Here is a 26,312-nt window from a genome sequence, read left to right as displayed (position 1 = left end):
GTAGGCAAATATACTCCTTCCATCTATGTCTTATCTTGGTGAGGAAACACTTCCCATTTCTCCAACAAAAGTCACTTTATAACTCCACTATTGTAGAATTTTTCCAAGTCATCTGAAGTTGCAATAGGATAATTTTGCATTAGTTTAATACTGGCCTCATGGAACAAAAGATTTTCTTCAACTGACATGGCGATTTTGAGGCTAATTTTATTCTTTCTTTAATTTTCTGTGTTACATGTATTTCAGTTCAGTTCAGTCGCTCAGTTGTGTCTGACTCCTTGTGACCCCATGAATCGCAGCACGCCAGGCCTCCCTGTCCATCACCAACTCCCGGAGTTCACCCAAACTCATGTCCATCGAGTCAGTGATGCCATCCAGCCATCTCATCCTCTATCGTCCCCTTCTCCTCCTGCCCCCAATCCCTCCCAGCATATGTATTTACTAGTCCTTAATTACCATAATCTCTAGGGCAGCACTAGTTCACCTCAGAAGAAAGTCTTTATATCAACTTTATGAATTAACAAATATGAGAGAAAATCAAAATTAGACATAGAAATATTCACAGCAAGATATAAAGATGTAGAAAGAGAAAATAAATTTTAAGTCTTCACATTTGGGGGTTGGTTTAACTTAATGATTCTAGCAAAGCTGAGGCCAAAAGCACTTTTTGTCTTTCTACCTTTAAAAGTACTTTGAATAAAATCTTTATTGTCAAATTGCATCGATAAGCATTTACTTTTTATTCAATTTTCTTTTTAGTTTCAATAAAATATCTTTGAGATAATTAACTCCCTTGTGATTCTAAGAAGAAATAGATTCTTTTAAGTTTCAATATTTTCTAGAAGATAGGCAAATAAACCTCACATTTAATTAAGGAAAATATTAGAACATTAGGATATTCACAAAAGAGAACTGATTTTAAATATACATTATAACTACTCTATTTTAGGAGGTAGCTCAAAAGAACAAAAATGATAAACTTGCAAACTGGTATAAACTTATTTTATTCAACTTACTCTTTTCAATTATTTATGTATAAATATAAAATATTACATTTGGATATTTCCAAAAGGCTTGAAATATTTCCTTCTCATGGATGTGCAAAACTATGATAAAGGCAAGAGTATGAGATTTTGGGAATTACAGGCTTAAACGTGATATAATTTGTTTTTTGTGTTTTTTTTTTTTTTTTTTTGCTTAAAAAGGTTTCTTGTAGCTCATATTTTAATTACATTCTTCTATAAAAAAAGCATCTTTCTGTGACTATATTATTATAGAATGTTACAGCTGTTCTAAAAATGGACTTCCGAGTCCTTCCTCCCTTCTTTGGTTGATTTTTTCTTAACTGGACTTTCTTGAACAGAATCATAATGAGAAAGCAGAGAAGTCTGTTGCTAAAGGAAAAAGCAACATTAAATTTTTGTTTTAATGCTGAGTGGGAGTCTTTGACAGCTCATGTTTTGGCAAGACATTTCTTCTAAACCTGCTGAAAATGGATTTTCTTTAGTGTGAGAAAGGGATACCAGAAATCAGTGGCAGAAATATAAGAGACAAGTAAAAGAGAGGAAAAAAAATCTTTTTTTAAGTTGTTTTTGGTATATTGAACAAGGGCATTATACTTTGTTAATGTATAAAGGAAATTACTGCTTTCCTCTTCTTTTACTCAAGGATGGGTGTTTCATCCCTTCATTTAGAATAAAAGTCAAACTTTGGGCATATCAAATCACAAGGGAAACATTAGGTGATATTTGTTTTATCTCCTTCCAGGCTAATTGCTTTGTCCAAACATACAGTGTATAAGCAATGTTTAGGTTAAGGTAGAACTCGAGCTCTCTGATTGGAAAAAATACATATAAATGTTTGCTCTGAAGTTAAGAGTCAATAGGTAGAGTTTTACTAACAACTCTATTTAACACAATTATTCTGAAACAGAATTTCTTATAGACCCATGTAGAGTCATCTGTTAATTATTAATGTGAATATCCGCCCTTTGCAATGTTTAGGCAATAGCAGGCTGAAAAACAACTTGGGGAACCATGCTCTGATTTGGAATGAACATGGGGAAATGGTAGAAAATATCATAGGAAATCCTTGAGGAGAAGGAAGGTGATAAAAGTAGTATCACTAAAAGATGGTCAAATGAGCTCAAAGCCAGTACCATACCAGAAATTCATACCAGATAATACTCAAATTTATGCCAGAAATGAAACATATCTCCTAAGTTAAAATCCACAAGGCAACAGAGAAACATTCAAAAAGGATCTATTAGGTGATCAACTAAAAGATTCTCCTCTACGGTTAAATCAATTTTTATCTAATAACCAGAAGGAATGGACATGGCATATTACTTACAATATATTTTATAAGGTAGCTTTCTCAGATAAGATCCCAACTATTAATAATAAATCACAACCAGTAACGCTATAAAACCTCCATCTCTCTTTTAACAACTGTAAGCCTGTAAGGTAAGGATGGCAACATAGTAAGTAACGGGGATTTTACTTTGGCAGCAAATAACGTGTGTTTGTATAATTCTTACCTGGCCCCCTTTAGGCTGGTATTTGATGTTGTCTGTGGATCCAATTTTGGATTTGACATTCTTCAGGTCTGGCAGTGGTTGGTTGATAAGCCGAAGCTGTTTGGGAGTAGCAGGAGATTTTGGAGGCGTGCGTATAATGGCGACTTTCTTCTCACTGGGAACCAAGACGGCCGACTTGGGGGTTCCTGGTGTGTGAGGGGTCCTGGGGTAGCTGGGGGTTCCAGGAGTGCCTGGGGTGCGTGAGGAATAGCTTGGTGGGGTGCCAGGAGTGATGGCGGTTGATCCAGGGGTAGTGGGTGTGGAAGTGCCACTTTTTCCTGCTCTGCGAATTGGCTCTGACCCTGTATTAACAAAACGGAACGAAAACCGCAGTGTCAGAAAGTTCTCCCCCGAGACATCCCTTTTCCCATCCACTGTTAGAACTTACAATTCATCAAATTTCTAAAGGGTTTAGGATATTTACGAATTACAACAATGCTTGAAAAGGTGAGAATCTCGTATTTTTAGGTTCACAAACTGATGACATTCTTTTGAACATGCATTGCTATCAATGTAAAGATAATACTTGGGTTTTCCTGATTTACTCTGAATTTTCATTATGAATATGTCAAAAACATTTTCTACTTGCATGATCATTAAAGCATATGGACCTGCCTTTAGTTGGAAAAAGAGTCTGCACTTAATATTCTTTGTGGACTCATATAAACTGAAGATTCTTTGAATAATATGCGGATTATTTATTCCTTTGTGCAGAAAGTTTATTCCGAGATCCAGGTGGATATACAACACAAAACAGTGTATTTAGACCACAAGATTTTGGCCTGTGTAGAAAACTATTTAGCTTAAAAAATCTAGCTCTCTTTTGTGAAAAGTGGGATGTTACAACAATTTATTCACCATGAATCTTGTACCTGATTGTGTTTTCTCCCATACTTTCAGTATTAGTTTGCAGTTTGGAGTCAAATCAATAGTCCCTCACTGTCTATTATACAAGATGCTGTAAGATGCATTTCTTTGCCTCAACTTGATGTTACCCTCATTTTATCATTTAACTCTTTTTTTTTTTTTGCATTCCATGTCAGCTCTGTTTTATTTTTTTTTATTTTTATTTTTTAATTTTAAAATCTTTAATTCTTACATGTGTTCCCAAACATGAACCCCCCTCCCACCTCCCTCCCCATAACATCTCTGTGGGTCATCCCCATGCACCAGCCCCAAGCATGCTGTATCCTGCGTCAGACATAGACTGGCGATTCAATTCTTACATGATAGTATACATGATAGAATGCCATTCTCCCAAATCATCCCACCCTCTCCCTCTCCCTCTGAGTCCAAAAGTCCGTTATACACAGCTGTGTCTTTTTTCCTGTCTTGCATATAGGGTTGTCATTGCCATCTTTCTAAATTTCCCCCATATTCCTATGCTGTGTTTCTCCTTCATACTATCTTTTAAAATGTGTGCTTAAATGCCATTTCAAATGCTTTTTTAAAAGAATAATGATATAAAAAAGAGGACACACCTTAGGAGACTCTCATTAAAATAGGAGATTCTCGCCTTTTCAAAGAACTTTTGTGAATACCAAACATTTGATAACCAAACGTGCATACACAACAGACGCAGATCTTGTTATTTCTTATTCAGTAATAAGGACATTAAGGCTCACTTACCCAGATGACATTAAATTCTAAGACAGATATGATACTCAGCTTCTTAATATATGTTGAACTTTCCTCTTAAATTGAAGTCTTTTCTCTTAAAATAATACATTGATTCCAATAATAGAATACTGACTTACATTGTTTATATTATACAAATTCTCTCACTTTTAAAAATATTTTATAGAAAGGGCATGGTTTTTAGTTTTTACTGCTAAGTATGCAACTCTGTGGGGCTTTCCTGGTGACTCAGTGGTAAAGAATCTGCCTGCCAAAGCAGGAGATGCAGGTTGGATTCCTGGGTCAAGAAGATCCCCTAGAGAAGGAAATGGCAACCCAATTCAGGATTCTTGCCTGGGGAATCCCACAGACAGAGGAGCCTGGAGGACTCAGTACACGGGGTTGCAAGAATCGGACAGGACTCAGTGACTAAATGACAGCAATGTAACTTTGTAAAATCAATGAATCTTCTAGAAATTTTGAGGAGGATAAAGATATAACTCATCAACTTTAAAATCAGTAAAGTAGAAGGAATCCTAGAGTCATCTGATATAATTCATCATCAATGTAGAAAGTTCTTCCTGAGAAGGGGGACAATTATTAATAATCTTTGCTTAAATATTTACAAGGAGTGAGCTCAAGTCTGCAGACAAAATAAATCTACCCAGGCTCAATCTCCTGGAGAAACAGAACAATTGTATTTCCTCTCTCAGTTAACAGTTTTCACATATCAAAGGAAAGTTGCCCTGTGTCCTTTTGGTCTTTTAGTAGAAGGGAAAGACATAGGTAGACGCTTCAATGGAAACTATGAAATGGGATTTGAGAAGAGTAAAGTGATAAATTAGTGATTTTTACTGCTTTCCACAAATATGACATTTCAAGACCAGGGTAATACAACCACATTCAACTTGGCTTTTTGTAGATTCCTGGCTACAAAGTTTGTTTATGGGCCAAGGTTTTGATCTTGGTTTGAGTCAGTGAGTATGTTCTGAAAAATCTCTTCAGAAAACTTATTTCTCCCTCAAATGTATTCTCCATCATTTCATCTTTCCTGAATATCTCAGGTCTTCTGGGGAGGGGGATCATATCTTTATTCTTTGTCCCTCTGCCTAGCATTGGTGTCTTTTGTTGGGCCTGAACATAGCAGAAGCTCAACATATTTTCTTTTTTAATGTTACAAACTTGATTCAAAATTTCTGTATGTATAGAGGTACTTTTTACTGTAATAGAGACTGAGGTGAAGCAATATTCCAGATATGCATAACAGTGTTAACTAAAAGGAATATTTAAGAGTTATTTCATGACTCAGTGGACATGAATCTGAGCAAACTCGGAGCTAGTGAAGGACACAAGATACTGATGTGCTATATACAGTCCACGAGGTTGCAAAGAGTTGGACATGACCTAGCGACTCAATAGCAACAAGAGTAAATGGCTTTATGTTTTGAATATGTAAAGGAGGAAGGTTCTGTGTTATATCTGGAAAATGAGAAAAAATCAGTCACAAGTATTAAGAAGCTCTTAATATTACTGTTTAATAGATATCAATCAATTTTTATTGTAATAAATTATATTATAGTCATCAAAAATGACAAATTTGAGTGTTTCCTATGTGTTTTGAAATCGAAAAGATTAAATCTAAGTTACTAAAATGATTCAAAAATATTTATGAGTTACTCTGTTACAGTTTGTTCTTACTTATCTTGTCAAGTCTACAATGACAATGTCTTTCCCTCCCTTTCGGCTAAATAAACTTCTTGCACAGCATTCTTTCATATCTTTTCAATAGCAGTACAAAATGCTAGAACATTCCCTTGTGCAGTTAAGCAGTAGTAGTGTCAGTTGCTCAGTTGTATCCTACTCTTTGTGATTCCACAGACTGTAGCCTGCCAGGCTCCTCTGTCCATGGGATTCTCCAGGCAAGAATACTGGAGTGGTCTGCCATTCCCTTCTCCAGAGGATCTTCCCAACCCAGGCTTGAACCCCGGTCTCCTCCAGGCAGATTCTTTACCTTAAGGAGATGATAGATAAATGGGAGGAGGCAAATTGCTTGTTCTCCTAATTGTCCCTATGTCTTTTAGCTATTGCTATGTCAGGATAAAATATACCCTATATCCTTAGATTATCAGAGTATCAATTATGTTCATTACCAAATAATGCAATGCCATATGCTTATGAATGTAAGTAAAGTTAAAAAGTCAAAATAGAGTTAGCTCAGGACATAAGAAGCAATTTGTATAGAGGTGGACACGACTGAAGCGACTTAGCATGCATGCCATTTTAAAAGCAGAGCACAGTGGCTTAAAGTTGGGATTTGTGTGAGAAAGTGCCATTTTGCTTCCATAGCAACAAACACAAGTGCAGTTCAAGGTGTGCCTTTGGGGAACACTTGGTGCCTTTGTGTTGGCTCAGCATCCCTGGGGTTATTGTCGATGCCCAATTCTAACTCCAAATATTTGGAGTTAAATTCTCCTTTCTGAAGATAACTCACTCTTAAAGGTTTTCTTTGCTAGTTCATTTGAATACTTTACATGTGTTAAGGTGAAAAGAGTTTTAGTGATTTCAAAGTGTTCCTAGCATGTATTTCAAAGGATGTTAATGCTTCACAAATCCAAATGTTTCAGGACACAATTGCTCTCATTACAATAAATACTTTCATTATAGGCAAAAAAAACACACAACAGTTTAAGTGTCATACAAAATAGCCACATTTGAATTGCCCACATTGTGGGGCAATTACTATTAAAGACTTAAAAAATAAGTGGTGAAATTAACTGTGTGATAGTAGTAGCAATTTCCACCACTTTCGTATGAATTTTAAATGACAGATATGCTATTCTCCAAATGTTTCTACCGTTTTGTAATAGTTTCTAAATGTCAGGGATACTATTTTCTGAGTGACTCTATAGAACAATTCCCTAGTACTATTTCTTCTAAATAAATATATAAAAGACATTAAGAGGACAGGTTGTGAATTATTCAGTAGGCTGAAAATCAAATTCAACCACTTTCTAGCTGTGCAGTGCTGGCCAAGTCTTTAAAAGGCCAGTTTTCTCATCAGTAGATTTAATGAGGTTGTTAATCCCTGACCATCAGCATTTTAACTGAATTGACTGAAAAATGTATCTGAAGATTTCAGCATCTATAAATGATTAATAAATAGTAGCTATTTTGTGGTAATAGAAATACATTTAGGAAAATAATTTGAATTACTAGTCTTGGTAGTAACACAGGATGTAAGTGAGTAATGATTGGAGCATTTTTATATTCTTTACATAAAATGTGATAATTGCTGAGCATTACATTATGAAATCAAAAGAAATTGAAGCTATCACACAGAACATGCTATGTTTACAGCTTCACTGGAATGCAAAGTCAAAGTCAAAGTGAAGTTGCTCAGTCATGTCCGACTCTTTGCGACCCCATGGACTGTAGCCCACCAGGCTTCTCCATCCATGGCATTTTCCAGGCAAGAATACTGGAGTGGGTTGCCATTTTCTTCTCCAGGGGATCTTCCTGACCCAGGGTTCGAACCCAGGTCTCCCGCAATGCAAGCAGACACTTTACCCTCTGAGCCACCAGGGAAGCCCCTATTCTTACCAAATTGAGCAGCATTCTTGATTTTGATTGTTGATTTTTCAGTTAGTTTTTATGACTTGGAATTCTAATAAAGGTTAAGCTTTCATATTAAAAAAAAATCCCTGACTATTGCTTTTCTGTACTAATTAGTCCTTTCAAATTATCTTTTTCACTTTAAACTTGAAAGAAGAGAAAACCAATCCTAAAAATGACTTAACGTCAATCCTATTTAATGGATAACAAAGTAGTATATATTCATTTCCTCCATCAGTTGTTTTGGCTCAATTAAGTGTTTTGGATCCACTGATAGTCTGAATTTCTGATTCTTAGGACAAATATAATCCGATGTAAAATACAGGCTGTATTTGAAAATGTAAAATATAAGTACATTATAAGCTACTCCACTTAAGGGATTTTTAAAAACTGAATGAAAAGGAAGCCAAACCAAAATAAACCTACGAGTGGTCCGCCGTGCAGAAGAGGAGACAGAACTGTTGAGAGAGAAGGAGTTCTCATCTCTGTCTCCTGATACACCTCGGCGAGGAGGAAGGATGGAGGAAGGTCTCGGCAGAGAAGAGCGCTTCTCTGGGCTCTTGGTAACTCCATCCTGATTGGAGAAAACAGAACGACGTTGGGTTCCTGTGAATCTTCATATACAAAGAGGTTATATCGCTCTGGCTAATTATCCTCTTGGGCCAATAGAGGAATTTCTTTTAATCCACACTACTGACTTGTACACACTTTATAAGTATTTCTTCTTTAAAACTTAGAAAGGGTTCAGAATACAAAAATATATTATTTTGGAGTAAATGCTAAAAATTGACTGTGAAATTCAAATTCTAAGTGATAACATGAGTAAAACTGTGCTGACGTAGTCTCCAGGTAATTAATAATTTTACTGACAAGTCTTCATCAGCATGACACTGTATCACTAAGAAAGGACTGGCAGAAGGGCACTGTATGCGCAGTATTTAACTATGATCACTCCTGTATATAGTGCACTTATGTGACAAGAACGTTAAGCACTTTACATTCATTGATTATTTAATTTTTACCCCAAAATATTATATGCATTTTAGAGCTGAGGAAACAGGTTTCAACAGTCTATGTAATTTTTTTTAAAAATCACTGAACTGGGATGTAGCAGATTTAGTATTAAATCCTGATGTGTCTGATGCTGAGCCCAAACTGTCTATTATATTTTATATAATTTGGTATCCTGAGATTATATGTGTCATATGTAATATCAAATACAATATATTTTGTTTGTATATGAAATTTTATTAAATATCAAATAATAATTATGTACTGTATATCTTACAAAAACACAACTTCCATTTTTTAATGATTAAGCTGTTTATAACTACTGAAACATCTAACTGGTATTAGTTTTTTAATAGGGCATATTGTTTATATGTCAAACACTTTAGGATTGAAACTCTTGGCTTTCAGACATTTACTGAATTGCGTCCTTCTCCCAAATTATATTCCTTTCTGCACCTTTGGTTGGCTTGCTGCCTTACCTTGTTCCCTGATTCTGAGTATGGTAAGCGGCCTGTGGAGCCCGCTGAGGTGGGCTGTGTGAATAAACTGTCAGAAAATGTAGCCCTTTTAGTCGCGCTAGGGCAGGCTGAGCTGCATCTTGGGGACTTTGTGCTACCCTGTAAGGCAGGAATCTTTGACAAGGTAGAATTCTAGCCATGGAAGAAAACAAACAGAAGCACAAAATAAACCAAACTATGAAGCAGAAAGAAAATTAAAAAAACATATAAACATATAAGAAATTAAATGTCTACTTTTAATAAGCACACATGATAAATGGTTATAATCAATGACAGACATGTATATTATGTGAGAACAAGAGATTTTCACTGAATACCTCTTTGTAACTGGAACTAAGAATATTCAGAAAATGAGAATATAGATTAAAATATTATTTATAAATGCTATGTATAACGTCTCTGATTAAGCCATAGAACTTATAATGATACCATATTTGGAAAATATCTTGAGACTCTACTAGAATTATTCCTTTAATAAACACAGCACTTAAATGGTATATATAATCAATATTTTGATTTGCATTTCAAGAACTGTAGAACAAAGTGTATTTCAATAACTGTCGAACAAGTATATTTAAGGCCTAATAATGGAAAATATATTTTTAAGCTGAGAAAATGTATTTTTAGATTGTCTACACTGATTTCATCAGAAAATTGCAGATTTTAAATACAATGAGTTCATATTATGAGTTAAATGCACACCAGGGACCAAGTTTTACCACAGAATTAGTAACATTTTTATGTTAATAAATCACACATTTTCTATGATGTGTTATAAATTCTAAAAATTAAAGTCAGCACTGACGAGACTGCCCATGAAAATCACACTTTCACAGGTGTTGATAATCCCTGGGGAGACTGTTGTCAAGTACAAGTGTAAGTGTTTTGGATGTCTATACACAGCTTTTGGAGAAAGCTATGCTAGCATGCTACATGTCTCGGGGGGAGACTGTTAAAAATATAGACCAGTATAACAAAGCCAAGGAGGTTCTAATCTTCCAATAATTAATATTATTTAGCTGTTACAATAATAGCAATTAAAACTAATGTTTCTAATCTCAAATTTTAACCTTTGTAACCACTTTGACACAGGCATAAGTATTCACAGATTGCACAAATCACTTCTTGTTTTACAGACCCAGCACCTTAAGTGGGAAGTGTAACTGGGTCAGCATAAGTCATTCTTTTTTGATTGACATTATCCACAAATAAGCAAGTTTCAAAAGTGTGGTATAGGGAAGAAAAGTGAAGTAACTGGATTGCCTTAAATGACGAAAGACATCTACTAATCTCATGCTAGATACAAAACCAAAATAAAATGAACAAACAAAAAAATCTCAAATGAAATGAAAGATTATATTGATAGATCAGGTTCACAATAAAGATCAGTTGAAAAATTGGAGAGAACTGTTTGATAGATACAGTGAATATCAGAGGTAAATAAGAGTTAATCCTGGGATTTTAGGAAACTATAGGAAGAGGATGAAGTTATAAGGAAAAAGAGAATAAATTAGAACAATTAGAAAGAATGGTGGTCTAATCTCTCTTTGTCAGAAGATTGAGATGGGCATTCATGAGGAAAAAAGTTAGGTTTTGTTTGGTTTCTGTACAAGTGTGGGCACTGAATGCTAATTCTTGTTGAAACACATTTATGAAAATAATTTGAATTATTAGACAGTCTTGGAAGCAACACAGCATGGTAAGTGGGTAATGACTGGAGCATTTTTATATTCTTTGCATGAACTGTGATAATTGTTGACCATTACATTATGAAATCAAAAGAAACCGAAGCTATTGCACAGAATGTGCTATGTTTACAGCCTCACTGGAATGCAAATTCTTACCAAATTGAGTAGGATCCTTGATTTTGATGGTTGATTTTCTAGTTAGATGTTAAGACCACTAATTCTAACAAAGGTTAAGCTTTCATATTAAAAAAGAATCCCTGACTGTTGCTTTTCTATGCTCATTAGTTCTTTTGAATTTTCATTTTTACTTTAAACTTGAAAGAGAAAAAAATATATTCTGAAAATGACTTTATTTCAATTCTGTTTAATGGATAGCAAGGTAGTAAGTATTCATTTCTTCCATCAGTTGTTTTGACTCAAATAACTGTTCGGTACCTACTGATAGTCTGAATTTCTAATTCTTAAACACAATCTGTTTTTAATAAATGTTTTATTTGAAAATGTAAAATATAAGTATTAAGGGGTTTAAAAAACTGAATGAAAAGGAAGCCAAACCAAAATAAAACCAAGGGACCTGAAAATTTCTTAAAGGTTTTGCAAACAGGGTATACTGAAAAATTGTTTTTATAATCAGGAGAAAACTCACTTTCTGTATCTGCTCCTAAAGAGTTCTACTTTTTAAATAATAATAATAATAACCATTGCTCTTTATTGAAATAAATATTATGTTCTAAGCACTAGAGAGTGCTTATTATATAGGATTTTTTACTCTTCCCCTTATTTTTGGTAAATTAAGACACAGGAAGAAAAAGATTATATATAGTTAATAAATGTTCAAAACTTAGATCTGGTTTGTTTCATAGCCCTGCTCTTAACTAGCACAATACACTAGTTCTCCATTAGAAATAGAAGGTAAAGAGATATAAATCTTGAAATAACAGCAGGTCAAATAAAATTACCAATGCAATAAATGGATTGCCTTATTTTCAGTAATATGTCTGAAAACATTTATACAATAATCAGATATACAAATAATTTTTTAACCAACAGAAAGTGCCTTGGCTTCAAGATGATATAAAAGGTTCTGCTGTCACCAAAATGAATTCCTGTTTTTCATAATAAACAAAAAGTAGAAGTTTAAAATTTTATTAGATTTTAGAAAGCTAAACAAAGAATTGTGATTTACATGATATATATTATGGCTAGACCCAGAACATTGTGATATCATTCAAATTATTTGTCATAATTTTAAAATTTCATTAGATTCCTTTTTTCCTTTCATCAAGAAAGAAAGAAAACACTTTGTATTGTCTTTGGTCTTTTGAAAGTTTAAAAAACATGATTAATAATATAAAAATAAATTTGCAAAATAAGAAATACAAAAGATTTATAAATATGAAAGAAGCTAAACATCATTAATATACCAAATTAAAACAACAAAATATTTCATCTCTATCACTTAAATAAAGAAAAAGCAATATCTAGTAATAATGAATACAAGCATGTTCATATAAAGCTGGAGTACATACAAGTCTAGAACCTTTCTACAAGACAATTCTGCAGACTTTCTTCTTGAAACAATGATTTCGCTAATAGAAAACTATCAAGGAAATGTATATGGACACATTCAGCCAAAAACGATTTCTACAGTAATACCACTAAAATAACAGAAAACTGCTTGAATACCAAATAATAGGAAACTGATAAAGCATATCACTGTAAAAATGTAAAATGCAACATTATATAGTCATTGAAATGATGTATAAAAATGTCTAATGACATAGAAAATTTTTAGTGAATAATTAAAAAACTGATACACATCTTCCATCTTTGTTATTAAACCTATAAATGTTTAGAAAAATTAATATCTTGCATCAAAATGGTAACTGCAATTATCTTTAGATAAGGAGATAATAATGTATTTTTACTTATCTATATTGTTTAAAATTCTCATATTCTTAATGTATAATAACAACAATGAAAAAGTGCTGTAAAATATAGTGTAGTGTTGATTACAATGGTTTATCTTGATTCTATGAAAAGCAAATAGAGTTCTTTCATTTTTCTCCATATCATTGTGGTGTTTCATATGTTTCCTCTTACTAACAACAGAGGCAGCCTTCATCCCAGCTCTACCCTCACTAGCTACCATCACATTCCAGAAGATATCAGGACATGCTCGAATGCCATCATGCTGGGTGAGCGAATGATGTAAAAGAGTAGATGTCTAAAGTCTAAATTTTATCTAAAATTATTAAAATACTGCCACTAATACTTCAAGTAAAGAATAAGGAAAGTGGTATTTTACTCACAGAGACTTTGTCCTTTGCCTGTTTAAATACACTGGGAGCCTGAGGTGATTCAGCACCTGCTGCTGTTGAAAGAGGAGACACAAACAACCCCACACTTAGTGGCTGCAGATCACATAAATGCATTTTTCATACCTTTTGGATATTCAGTTCTGTCAACAGACTAATGTAAAGTGAATTTTGTTTACACTGAGACTTAAATTCAGTAATTAAAGAAATCTGAATAATAACAATATTACAGCATGTGGCTCCCACTACACAGTGTGCTAATTACTATATAACCCAGTGTTTACCAAAGCACAGATAAGCACACCAAGTAATTTTCTGTTACCAGTGTACCCTTAAATTACTACAGATCCTTTAGAATGGAAATCACAGGACAGTTATCCGAATGCTGCAGAATTTAAGGGAAAGGGGAGTGTTTGGTTCTAGGGTGGGCATCACATAAGAATACTCACAGAGATCCCCAAACCTTCTATGTAGCCACTGGCATATTTCTGCATTTTATATTTTAAAGTGTTACAATCTGCCAACCCCTTTTCCTCTACACCCCTGGCATTTCATAATAGTAAGACACACTTGTTTGACATGAAATGTGCCACATGAGAAGGGAAGGAAAGAAAAGTAGCTTGTCAAGTAGAGAAAACAGGAGAGGAATTTCAAGTTCAATAAAATAGACCATGTTCTACACATGCACTTCCTGTATGAAATTATTACCACATCTGTTACTGTTGTTTTTCTTGCTGCTGTTTTATACCTCTGGTTTCAATTTTAAACTCCATTATCTCCAGCATAATTTCTGTTGACAACTTACCTGACTTAACTATTTTCATAATTGAACACAACGCTTTGTGTTCGGGGAAACTATCCCTATTTAACAATTGAGCTTAGAAAATAAAAAGCTGGTGTGCTTGCTTTAGTTTTCTTTCACAAGAGAGAAATCCTCAGGAAAAAATACTTATCCTTATAAGCACTCCAAATGAGTTTTAAAAAGGTTTCTCATGCCATATGCAGTTCTAACACAAAAATAATAGTGGCCTACAATATGTTCTATGCTATTTAGGACTGGCTAGTAAGATTATTCACAGATTCTGAAACTGTTTTTTCAAAGAAGCAGTGCAAATTATGGCTCTTTACTATTTCTATAATATAGCTCATGTTTCTGTGACATATATGCTTTGGTTTAAGTCAGCGGCACTCATTTGGCATATGCTTTTTGTTTGAGTATCTTAGTATCTGAATAAAAAAGAGCAAGATCCTAAGTTAGTCTAGAGGTCTTAAATTTCCTTTAACGAACGAAGTAAAAGGCAAGTTACTCTCAGTGTGACAAACTGAATACCAATGACATGTGGGTACTTCATCAAACCATTTGACACTTCCTCTGGAATTATACAATCCTAATATAATTTTCATCTTTTCAGATGGCATATGGGATTTTTATGCCCAAACCAAGAGATTCTGCCTGTGGAAGCATTTTTCCAAATAGAAAAATTCCCAGTTTAATGAAAATGTACTAAGTGAGATATAAAATTTAGAGATGTCGTGTTGATTCATAATTCTTACCTTACTTCCTCATTCTAAACCTTCATCATCAAGGTTTGTGTATAATTATAAACCTTCTACTTTCAAATCCTGCCTTATATACTAGTTCTTGAAGGAAGCACATGAGATACTTCCTATATGAAGAACACAAATTAAAAATACTTGAAATTTTTAGCGGCTATCACAAAATATCAATGCCTTGATATTCTTTTTCTTACAAGGGTTAATGCTGCTGCTAACCCTTTAAAGCCATCCAAAGATTTATGTAAAGGCACTTCTAATGTGTATATAATGGAATGAAAAATAATGCTTTCTGACTCAAGCTCTGATACCTTCCTTTGTAGACTGCAAGTGTGCCATTTAATCAATACTAAAATAATACATATTAAAATTAAGAGTATCCTAATATGATTATACATTTAAAATACATACTTTGCACTGAAATTGAGGAATAGAGTTTGCATTATGGATATTACATAGAGGCTTTTATTATGATTTATAACATGTTTCGCTCCTTATTCCACTGCTTATTTCAACAGTAAAAACAAAGTACATTTGAAGACGACAGAACAATAAGAAGACAGCAAGATAGAAAATAAACCTAAATGTTGAGATATTTGGAGGAAGGGGTTTATTAAATTGATTAAATTTTTGACCACTAAATTAAAGGGGGAAATTTAATATTTTGAATCCAACACATTTTAAGAAGATTCCAAGGACAAAATGTCAACCAAGAGATGCAGTACTGTCAGAAAGCCTAGCTAATTTTGGATATGAAAAATAAACTCTGATGGGATTACCAGACAGTTTCTTTTTCCTTTTTTTTTTTTCTTTCATCTGAAAGCAAAGTAATTTTTCAACCACAATTTTATCCCAGATTTGCTTCTCATTCTCCATCTCAAAATCCCTACGCATTCTTGGTGGTCCTCAGTAAATTCATCAACATCAGTAACAGATTTGGCAGTAACAATATAGAAACTAGGACAAATACGTATGGGTTTAAGCATGAGGGAGTAAATAAGCAAAATAATGAGAATGCATACCACGGTTATATTCATCGCCATCGTCTAACCAAACACACAGAATGAAAACAGGAATCCCCAGAACGTGACACTAGAGCACAATGCCAAGATACAATCACTGTTAAGTCTGAGCATGACAAAGAAACAGATGGTCATGACCTCTTCTGTAGGGAAGGGGATAAAAAAAGAATAATGATACAAGACACTTAATAGTGAAACTGTTCATGACTGCTGAGATTCTTGGAAGAAAAACAAAATGAAGCTGCTAAGGTAATGAGATAAAAAAAAAATACATGTCTATGTTTGCCAGCCACATTGCAGAATTGAACAGTCACCTGTCGTTTTCCGCTTAACACAGGAGAGATGAGTTGGTCTAGTATATTTGATAGCAGGTTTTAAAATGAATTTCCTGGAGGGAGAGTGGGCCTGAACTTCTGTTTTTTTAGCAAGTTCAGCCTTCTTATAAACTGCTATGAATAAGAAAACACAGAAAGCATACCATCAGGAGAAAAATACACACTTGGAGCAAAACCGAACGAAATTTCATCAATAATTAGTTACCACAGTTAGGTAGTTTCTTCTACAAAAGAGTAATAATGAATTACTTCAAAAACATTTATAAAGAAGTGATTGTGAAATGAACCTTTTTTCCTTCTCACTTCATCTCTGGAGACTGTGCTAGGCTCCTTTTTAGCTATTTTTCTTTCAGGAGTGGAAATTCTGCCTCTCCCGGTTTTAAAAGGCTTTTCTTTTCTATGTTTCTCAAGAGATGATCTCCGAGCTTCCTTTTCAGCTTTCTCCTCTTTAGGGATAGTTTCTAACTGTTCTGTCATGATGCTTCTATCATCATCTGTGGATCAGAGCAAACCATGACAACAACAACAACAACGACAACATTAGTAACAAATGTACAAAATCCTCCATCTGTCTAACACAATGCAAAATAAAGAGATAAAGGGACATTTTAAAATGTCTAAAATGAAAAAAAAAAGTTTTTCCAATAGGATACTGGATTTTATTTGGGAGTAGAAAATTGAAAAATAGAATGCACACCTTGAGTGTCCACCCAGAGGCTGTCAGCATCCATGATGGAGTCATCAATGGTGGTTTCATCTTTGTAATCCTCATAGGTTTCTGTCTTATATTCTGAGAGTCCAACCTCTTCTCTCTCAGGGGAAGCCGGAGCCTCTGGGGAACCGTCCTTGGGTTCAGCCTGGGCTTCAGCTGCCTCTTCTACTTCAAGTTCTTCTTCAGCATGGGGTGATGGTCTCCTTCCCACCTCGGGCTGCTCGAGGGCTGCAAAACGCACACTGTGGGAACCTGACTCCCCTTCATCAGTTGTGGTTTGCACGACAGTGATGAAGTCGTCCTCGATGGTTACAACAGACTCAATCACTCCTTTGTGCTCACCAGGACAGGTCTCCACAAACTCCTCCCTGACACCTGGGGCACCCAGGTCGGTAATCTGAAGGGTGTCTGAGCGGAAGAGCAACTTGTCATATTCTCCCCGGGCTTCGATCTCTTCTTCCTCGCTCTGAGCCTCTGCGGGTTCAGCTCTGGCAGCTTCAGGCAACTGCTCGGTAACATCGGAGGGCGTGATGGAAATATCCGGGGTCTCTTGGCTTTCTTCTTTCGGCAGCTGAATAAATTCCATCTGGACATCAGCTCTCTCATCTGCGGCTACATCAGCCTCTGAAACAACAGGTGCACAGGGTATTTCCACAGACAATTTGATGGCAATCTCGTCTTGAATTAGAGAAGATTCTGGGGAAGTTTCCTTCTTGCCCTCATCGGCTTTCAAGGACTCCATGGTGAGGCTTTCATGCTCACCGCTGGACTCATAGGATTCTTCTTTGTCCACAGCCTCCTGGTGCACCAAGTCAGGCTTAGCCACCTTCTCCTTGACTTCTGTTTCACTAACTTTGGTGCCTTCTTTCACGTGGCTGGACTCAACACCCATAAATGCATCTACCTCCTGAGGGGCTGTGGATGAGGGGGCAAGGTCCTGGGTAGCCTCAAGTTTAAGCTCTGCTGCCTCTCCAGCATCTACATGTAGGCCTGAGGCCATCTGTCCAAAGTCACTGATTTTAATATCTAACTGACCTTGTTCAGCTTTCTTCACAGCCAAATCCAGTTCTGGTTCAGTTTTTTTGGACGGTTCTACCTCAGCTACCTCTGGCACTGAACTAAGAACTTTCTCTGCTTTCTCAGCCATGACAGGTGATGAATCTTTAGAGATCATCAGTTCTCTGGCTGAAGCTTGCTCCTGGGTCACTCCTAATCCAAGAGTTTCAACTTCATCACCAGCATCTTCTGTTTCCTTGGTGTGCTCTTTTGAATCAGCATGTTCTTCACTTTTCTCTAGGACAGTATCCAGCTTATCATTGGCTTTCTTCTCCTGATCAAACTCCCTACTCAGTCCTGATTTGTCACCAGAGATAGGTGGGGATGCTTCCTTCTCAGCACTGACTTCATCTTTTACTCTTCCGGCAGCTGCCAGCTTGACTTCAATTAATGAAAGATCAGTGGCCAAATCTCTTCGTGCTTTATCATCAGTGCCTTCATAAAAGGAACCACTCTCCCCAGATAAATTCTCACTGTCTTGAACAGGTGATGGGAGGGGGACTGTGTATTTATTGAACACACAGTAGCCCAGGTCTTCGAGTTGACTGTCAGTTTTAACGATGATGTGGTTTTCATCAGTGACAGGGGGCAAGCCAGTGCTACTCTCCTCCAACACAGTCTCAGATGGGACTGATTTTCTCCTGGCAACTTCAGTGTCTGCACTCACGGAAGCTAATCTTGACCGTGTGCCTGCCAGGTCTAGCATTTCAGGCAAGTCAGGGGCCATGACAGTACCATTTTTGTAATAATCTTTGGCTAGGAAAGGCGACTCACATGATGTCTCGACTCGGGCATTTTCCTCTCCAGTATCTTTTTCTTCCTTTACCTGTTCTTTTTCTTCTTTGCTTTCGGTTGGGAAGCAAGGGGCTTTGTCCACGGCAGGTGTTGTGGCTGGAAGGTAATCATCTCCTTCATCCATACTTCCACTAGTGTTGGTTAGAATGTCAGAAGCCAGGGGGGAAAGATCATGCCCTCGACCGAAGTTAAACCCAAGGGCTATGGAATCCAGGCAAGACATGGGCAAATTGATGGACATGCTTCTTTGTTCTATTGCAGACCTACCACCAAGTCCTAAGCTCCTGCTTAGTGTCAGATCATCCTTATTCTTACTGTGGAGATCCCTTTTCTCTCCATACACTTTTGGATCAATGGTGAACATTCTTTCTTGGGGAGAACTGGGTTCTTCTGGTAAGTCAGCTGGATGACTCTGTGCGAGAGTGCTATACCCTGCTTCTTGGGCCGGAGCACTGGGCTGGGGTTCTTCTTCTGGAAGTGTCTTGTCGCCATCTTTATGCATGGGAGATACAGCATCAAAAGCCTCTTGGGCACTTTCTCTTGTGTCACTGAGTTCATAGTAATCACTGACTGGCTGGATGCTTCTGGTCACTTCTTCTTTCAGGGCGGATGTTTCAAAGTACTTGGACATTCCTGACTTGTCTTCATAAAATGGCATGTCAAGCTCAGCTGATGTTACAACTCCAACTTCTTCTACCTTATGATCTTTGTCAGCAACTTTTTCTTCAAAGAGCTCCTGGGTGGCACTCTTTTCACTTAGTGCAGTTGGTTCAGTCATGATTTTTTCCGGTGTCTGAGTGGTCACGGCTGAATCAGTAACTGCTTGCTCCAAACTTACAGGGAATGAGTCCTGTTTTAATATATCTGTGGGAGGCTCCTGGCCCTTCTCTTCTTTTTTGGAGTAAGTGTGTTCTGTGGAAGGTTGAATTATATTTGTTTCTTCATCTATCAATTTTGGGGGTTCGCTCTCTTTTGGCATGGCTTCTTTGTCAGAAATGGTTGTTTTTTCTTCCAGCTTTAGGTGAGGTTCCATTTCAGCAAGTGTAGATTCCTGTCCGCTGAGGGTGGGAGTCTCTTTTATCTGCACACTCTCTTCCTTTATCACCCCTTTCTCTTCTCCTGAAACTTTCTCTGGGACACACTCTTCCACAATTGAAATGTGAGCATCTTTGGGTGCAGCAACTGCCTCTGGGGCTGGTGCTTCTGCTATTTTGTCATGTTGATCCTTCTGGGGCTCTTCAACTTGAGAACTATCTTTGGCAGTTGCTGGGCTACCAGTTTCTTCCAGAGATTTTTGGTCATCTGGCTGTAACAGGGCGGGAGCAAAGGGTGATGCTGCTGCAACTATTTCATTCTTTGAGATGTCAAAAGGAAGAGTGAAGCTTCCACCCTGAAAGGGACTCGGCATGGGAGAATCAAATTGTTTGCCTTCCCATTTTGGGATATCCTCAAGTACATCTTTTTCCTTCATGGGTGTTAGGGGGCCAGGAGATACGGGAGCAACTAAACCCCACTCATCCTTTTCGGCTTCCGTTGGCATTTGGATGAACCAGTCCTTCTGCTCTTTTGCAGCTGTGGGCTCTGCAGGAAGGCCAATATCAGGTACCACTAGGCTTGGTTCTGTCTTGGGTTTTGTATCTTCTAGGCTGGCACCAAGAGTGTGCCCAAACAGAGTGGGAGGTGCTTTTTCTTCTTCTGTGCCTTGTGAGTCCTTTTTATCAGGAGAAGTTTTAGTCGTTTCCAGCTGAGAAACTAAGGCAGCATGCTTAAGGTCTTCACCAGGCTTTCTTTGTGTCTCTGGTTCCTTTTCCTTCTTGTCTAATGGCTCGGCTGGAGAGGGAGTCAATTCCTGTTGATCATGAAACTCCATCTTCGAGGCTGTAAGTAAACCTGAAGTAATTGGGTTGATTTTTAAACATAATAGGCAAGGGCTTTCAGGCAGTAAGCTTAAAATTATTTTTTGAAATGCCAAATGAATGGTAGGCTTGAAAGAAAAACTATGAAACATGCAAGCATGCTATTCATTTAAAAATTAAAATTAAAATGTCAGGACTGAGATATATTTGTATGATTGGTACAATAAACTCCCACTGTGGATTAATGTGTACAGAAATTGAAATAAGAGTATATTTTGAATACTCTTTTTTTTGTTTGTTTGGTCTCTCTAAACAGTTCATGATGTGTACTCTAGTAGAAAAAAATGTCATATGCCTTCTACAGATAAAAATTACAAATTAAAGAAAATTTAATAAGTAGTTAACATTAGGGTACAAAATAATCTATATAATCTATAATCTAAATATGGGAAAGAATTGATTTCAGCCAAACTTTTTCTTTTCTCATTGTAAAGTGAATTGGTAACCCATGGGCAGAAGGCCAATTAATTTATAATAATATGCATTAAATAATTTCAGCTAACTTGACCAACAAATGCCAAGACCAGTTTTGGGGCATTGAAATGTTCCTAGAATAAAGTTTTAGAAGTCATCTAAGAAATTTCGGTAATACAAATAAATAATTGCTATAGACTTTGTTTGATATGACCTAAATATTAACAAGACAATTTCTACCAAAATTGTAGAAATTTCTAAATTTCAAAATTCCTAAATCCTAATCATTACTTAGTCTGTACGATAGATATAAGAAAATCTGAATTATACTGTTAATACTGGTAAGTTACATGAATAACAAAATTTTAATAAGAGTCAACTATTAAAATGTCTTTTTCTCCTTGGTCATGACCTCATTTCCTGGAATGTGACCAACAGGTGAAGCACTGACCAATACTGGCTTTAGAGATGCTTCACAGAGACTAAATGAGTCTTTGTAATTTTTATTTGTTCGCCAATTCAAAAGGCTCCAGAGTGTCACTTGTATTTTACAGCCAAAGTTATTTCATTGTGGTCACTAAGGCTAAATGTAATTGTCTGGAGAAGATTTGGGGAAAATTAATAAAATTCAGTCATCTGAATGGGCAAGTTGAAGGGCAAGTGTATGGATCATCATTGACTTAAATACTTGTGTGTTGTCTTGTCACAGTAGAAAATAAATACTTAATGACTTTTCTAGTAAAGTTTAGATGAATGAAAACTCAAGAGAGATGGTGATGATCAAAGGGGTTGGTTGCCATGGAAAGGAAATGATATGAGAAGCATCAGCAGGTGCTTTTAAGGAAACTAAACCAGTATTCACTGAAGCATAAAAAAAATATAGCACATTGCGGTTGCAAACAAAAACCATTTTACCATTGAAGCCCGTAATAATGTGCCAAAATCCACCTCTACGATTTGAAAGAAAAGCATATGAATTGCTGTCCCCCAAAATAAAAAATAAAAATATACATGTATTAGCAATGTGACTGGCAAACATTTGAGATGAGGAGGGGCGGGGGCGGAAAAAAAGCTCACATAGCATCATCAGCCTGGCTGCAAAGCGTATTGTATCATGGCAAAGTAAAACCAGGAATCAGCTGCAGCAGTGGAAAACCAAGCTGCCACACAGCACCTGCACAAGCCACACTCTTTGCTCTTTAAGTCTCAGACAGAGGTCTTGGTATCATGAGACGACCCAGCGATGGAATAGCATTGGAAAGGCATCAGATTGATAAGCTGCTGGAGAGATCACTTGCAACAAACACATGCAAATCCTAAGAAAGACACACCTTCCCCGGCAGAGGAAGGGGTTTTTACTTCTGGAGACACCTCCGTGACCGTGACCTCTTTTACACTTTTCTCCTGTGGGGCCCCTGCTGGGGCGCTGTCTGCAGGAACTACTTGGGCCTCCGCACTAGACTCCACTTGGCCCTCACTGAGGCCCTTGGGCTGGTCTGAGACCTTGGCAGCCCCACACTCTTTCTCAGGAAGAGTGGCAGGTTTCTCTTCCTCAGCCATTGGACTCTCTAGCGTTTCTTCTTCTTAGGGATGAAAAAGATGTTGACATCATGACCATAGGAACATATATGAAACAACAGAAATATTATTCAAGGAACGCTTTCAGCTCTATTTTATTGACCTCACAAGAACCTCTTTTATCGTTTGGATGAACAAATTAATATCCTAACGCAATGGAAAATCAGTAAATATAATCGACTAATAATGATGCCTTTTAAAGTCTCATTAAAAGGCTATTTATTTTAAAACTTGAGAGCTGAAAGGGTTTTATTGCTCTATTACCCTTAGTGGAAATGGCAGTAAGTCGCACACAATGTGGAAAGCTGGCTGGAAATAAGAGATGGCGCTGCCAGATAACAGATGGTTGTGAAAAGATAGATGCGTTGATGTGCTGCAACAAACCTTTAAGTGTGTAAGTCATGTGCTGTTTTCTCCAATGCAGGAAGCCCCTACATACGAATTCCTGATTACTTAATGTAAAACATGCAAACTTTGCTAAAGGGATCTTTGGGAGTAAAAAGCCTGGCCTCAGAATAATATCCAATCAGCCACTTTATTATCAACTTTATCATGAAATCCATCAAAACTCTTTAAGACATACTTTATTTAGTATTTTTAAGGCCAAAGACGATCTAACTCAATTAATTTTACCTTCATTGCATTATATGATTGGAGAATGTAAAATTTTTCAAGAAGTAAAATATTTTGAAAAACAAGGTCCAGGTAAAAGTTAATTTCACTGCAATTTAGAAAAGTCTGCCTCTAGGACACGACTGTTATCATATTGTTCAAACCACTGAAATAGCAGTAATAGAGTTCTTGTATAGTTCTCTTTGACACTAAAGAAAGAAAGAAAATGTGCATATTATAAAGTTTCATTTCAGCAATTCAAAACAAAACCACCAAGTAAAGATAGCTGAGTGGCAACAAAACTGCCAAAATATCCTCCCCAAAGATGTATATCACACAGAAAAATATTAACAATTAAAATGTAATAAAACAAACTTATGAAAAGCCATGAATTATGCTTTTAATTTTTTCTCCTTTACACTTCAAATATCAGTAAAATAAATCCCATTTTATTGCTTAAGAAATTAGAGGGAAATACATAAGCTGTCTTATAGTTCTTCAAATGAATGATTCTTTTGAAATTCCTATGAACAATCATATATTGTTTAAATGGATCTGTGAGGAAGACTATAGCTAGAAAGGAGAGAAATTTTTTGAGAAACATTAAGCCCTTATGGGGAAAAAAGAGAACTGCTACTATTTCTTCACATTTAATGCACAGATACTTTCATTTTTGTAATTTAACTATGTCAGTAACATTTTAATAATTCAGATTCTAACTTATTATTAAGGCAATTTTTACAATGCCATAGAATTAGAGATTTTGATTAAAGCTAAGAGACTTTTAATATAGCTGCTTTGCTAATGTCACCTTATTAGATGAAATCAATTTAATTTATATTTTTTCTAAATCCATGTAATTTTTTAGCTTTCCAGTTTCTCATTTCGTATAAATCATGTTTATTTCCACACCTGTTCTATATTCAAAATTCACATAGTTTTCTTAATTATTTTAAGTCCATTTAAGTTTACTCAATATGCATTGTATTTTTCTATCAGAATGTCTGAACCATTGGTGCTCTTGCCTTGGGACTGTCTGCCTTTACATTAAATATTATGCCATACAAAAATATACTCTTCACTTAAGCAAGTTATTTTTCCCCATTTCAAAATGACATTCACCTAAGCAAAAAAAAAAAAATTAGCCCTATTTTTTTCTTTATAATACTACCTTGTTAGAATGAGATAAATTGCAGCCCACTGCCCACTTATTTTATCCTCTCCACAGCCAACTATACATAAGATCTCCACCTTCAAAAGACTGGAATGACAAAAGCTTGGGAGCATTTCCTTCATTTTAGCCCACCTCTACTTATCTGAACCAAGATTTAGTCACCTGAGGAAGCCTCTATAGTTTCTGTAGATGTTTAAGTGATTTGGAGAAATAAATTTATTCCATAACATTTATTCTACCCTAAACAATTATTTCTCTTTTAAAGGGCTATCACATTAATGTGGCACTAAATAGAAACCTAACTCTCTAAGTCTGGTCTAGTAATAATTAAGGGTTATCTTCTTTGGTTTGGGTAAGAAGATACATTCTTTCCCTATTGATATATTTGCAAGGGGTAGAAAGAAGTCATATTTTGTTTGAACTTTTTTTGCTTCCTTCTCAGAAGCCTTGAAGAAAAAAAAAGAAGCACTCACATGTCTTAAATCAGACTTCTTCCATATAAATTGTTGAGGCATTTGGATGGACATGAGCGATATAGGGACTTCACTTTCATATGGAAAAAACAGGCTCCTGTCCCTCCCACCCACACATGGAGGCACACTTAAGGTGATGCACGTGGTCAAAGCTGCAGGCTGGGGAGGAGGAGCTAAAGGGGACCATGCTTGGTTCACCTTTCTCCTGGCCTAAGTGGGCCTCTGCACTCTGCGATGGGACACTGGGGAGCACACTAGAGGCAGTCCATTGTGAGCTGAACAAAGGATGCTCATAGTACTCCTCATCGGAATTGGAAGGGTCATCATCAGGCACAGACACCGAGATGGAGGGGGCTAGGAGTCTACGCCTCTCCCCGCTGGTGGCAGGTTCGTGGCTGGGGAACCTGTGTAGAGGACCTACTTGATCCTCAGCCCCTTCATCTACAAACAGACACACAGGAAGAAACTGCAGGGAAAACTGGACAAGACAGACACAAGATCAGACAGACGAGACAAACATTTGCACAAGGACATGGGGTCACGGAAGCAGCACGGCAGGATGGAGAGGGATGAGTGAGACCAAGCTGGTGGAGGGTGGGAGACAGTGAAATTTCATGCTTCAGTAGCCACTGAATTTAAACTCTCCCTTTAGGAATCTTGTCATTGATCTAAATGAACCAAATGCTCTGACACTCCCACTGCATAATAGAAATTATCTTTACATCTTCCTCAAATGAGTTATAATAACAACAGACACACTGGGAAAGAAACAAAGCACTATGAAACAAATGCATTTGTTAGAAGAAATTCTTTCAAGTAAGTACATTTTCTCATGTTTTTATCAATACATTTATAAGTTATAAAAGAGGAAAGCTGCTAGGACCTGATGCCTGTACAATTCTGAGAGAAACTGGGCCTGTGGAAGTACAACCTTAATTATCTAGTATGCACAGATAGTTAGCATTTTGGTTGATTTAATTTTTAGTTCATGACTTCCACCAGAAAGTAATTTTCAATCCTGTTAAGAAAAATCTACAATGCATTATGCTTCTTTCCTGTCTTGCTTAGGGAAACACAACTGGCATAGCTTTTTCTTTGGATGCAAACTCCTAGGCATCCTTTTGAACCCTAGTTCTTATCTGCATGGCTGTGAAAGTATTAGAAAGTACCCAGCAATATACACTTGTTTCCTTGTGCTCTGCTTCTCTTTGGAAGGCTTAATAGAGATACAGTTACCTGAGAATTTCTACTGAGGTGGCTTCTGACCCATCACAATTGTATTCTATGAAGTTTCACTTGTACTACTGTTTTTATATTTCAAAGCCCTCA

At 36.4% G+C, this 26,312-nt stretch overlaps 1 protein-coding gene across 1 annotated transcript in view; it reads right to left on the bottom strand.

Annotated features, from left to right (window-relative positions):
• The window catches only part of MAP2 (microtubule associated protein 2), a 75,117-nt gene that overhangs the window by 14,320 nt on the left and 34,485 nt on the right, over nt 1-26,312 (bottom strand). The window contains exons 4-11 of the mRNA XM_052656994.1: nt 22,478-22,729; nt 16,951-20,706; nt 16,541-16,747; nt 16,233-16,367; nt 13,337-13,398; nt 9,298-9,468; nt 8,234-8,381; nt 2,540-2,880 (exon numbers count right to left, since the gene is read on the bottom strand). Coding sequence (XP_052512954.1) covers nt 2,540-2,880; nt 8,234-8,381; nt 9,298-9,468; nt 13,337-13,398; nt 16,233-16,367; nt 16,541-16,747; nt 16,951-20,706; nt 22,478-22,729 — 5,072 coding nt within the window. The remainder of the gene's footprint in view (nt 1-2,539; nt 2,881-8,233; nt 8,382-9,297; nt 9,469-13,336; nt 13,399-16,232; nt 16,368-16,540; nt 16,748-16,950; nt 20,707-22,477; nt 22,730-26,312) is intronic.

This window comes from Budorcas taxicolor, chromosome 2, assembly GCF_023091745.1.
Source record: "Budorcas taxicolor isolate Tak-1 chromosome 2, Takin1.1, whole genome shotgun sequence".
Lineage (NCBI taxonomy): Eukaryota > Metazoa > Chordata > Mammalia > Artiodactyla > Bovidae > Budorcas > Budorcas taxicolor.
This window is presented reverse-complemented; position numbering and strand designations above follow the sequence as displayed.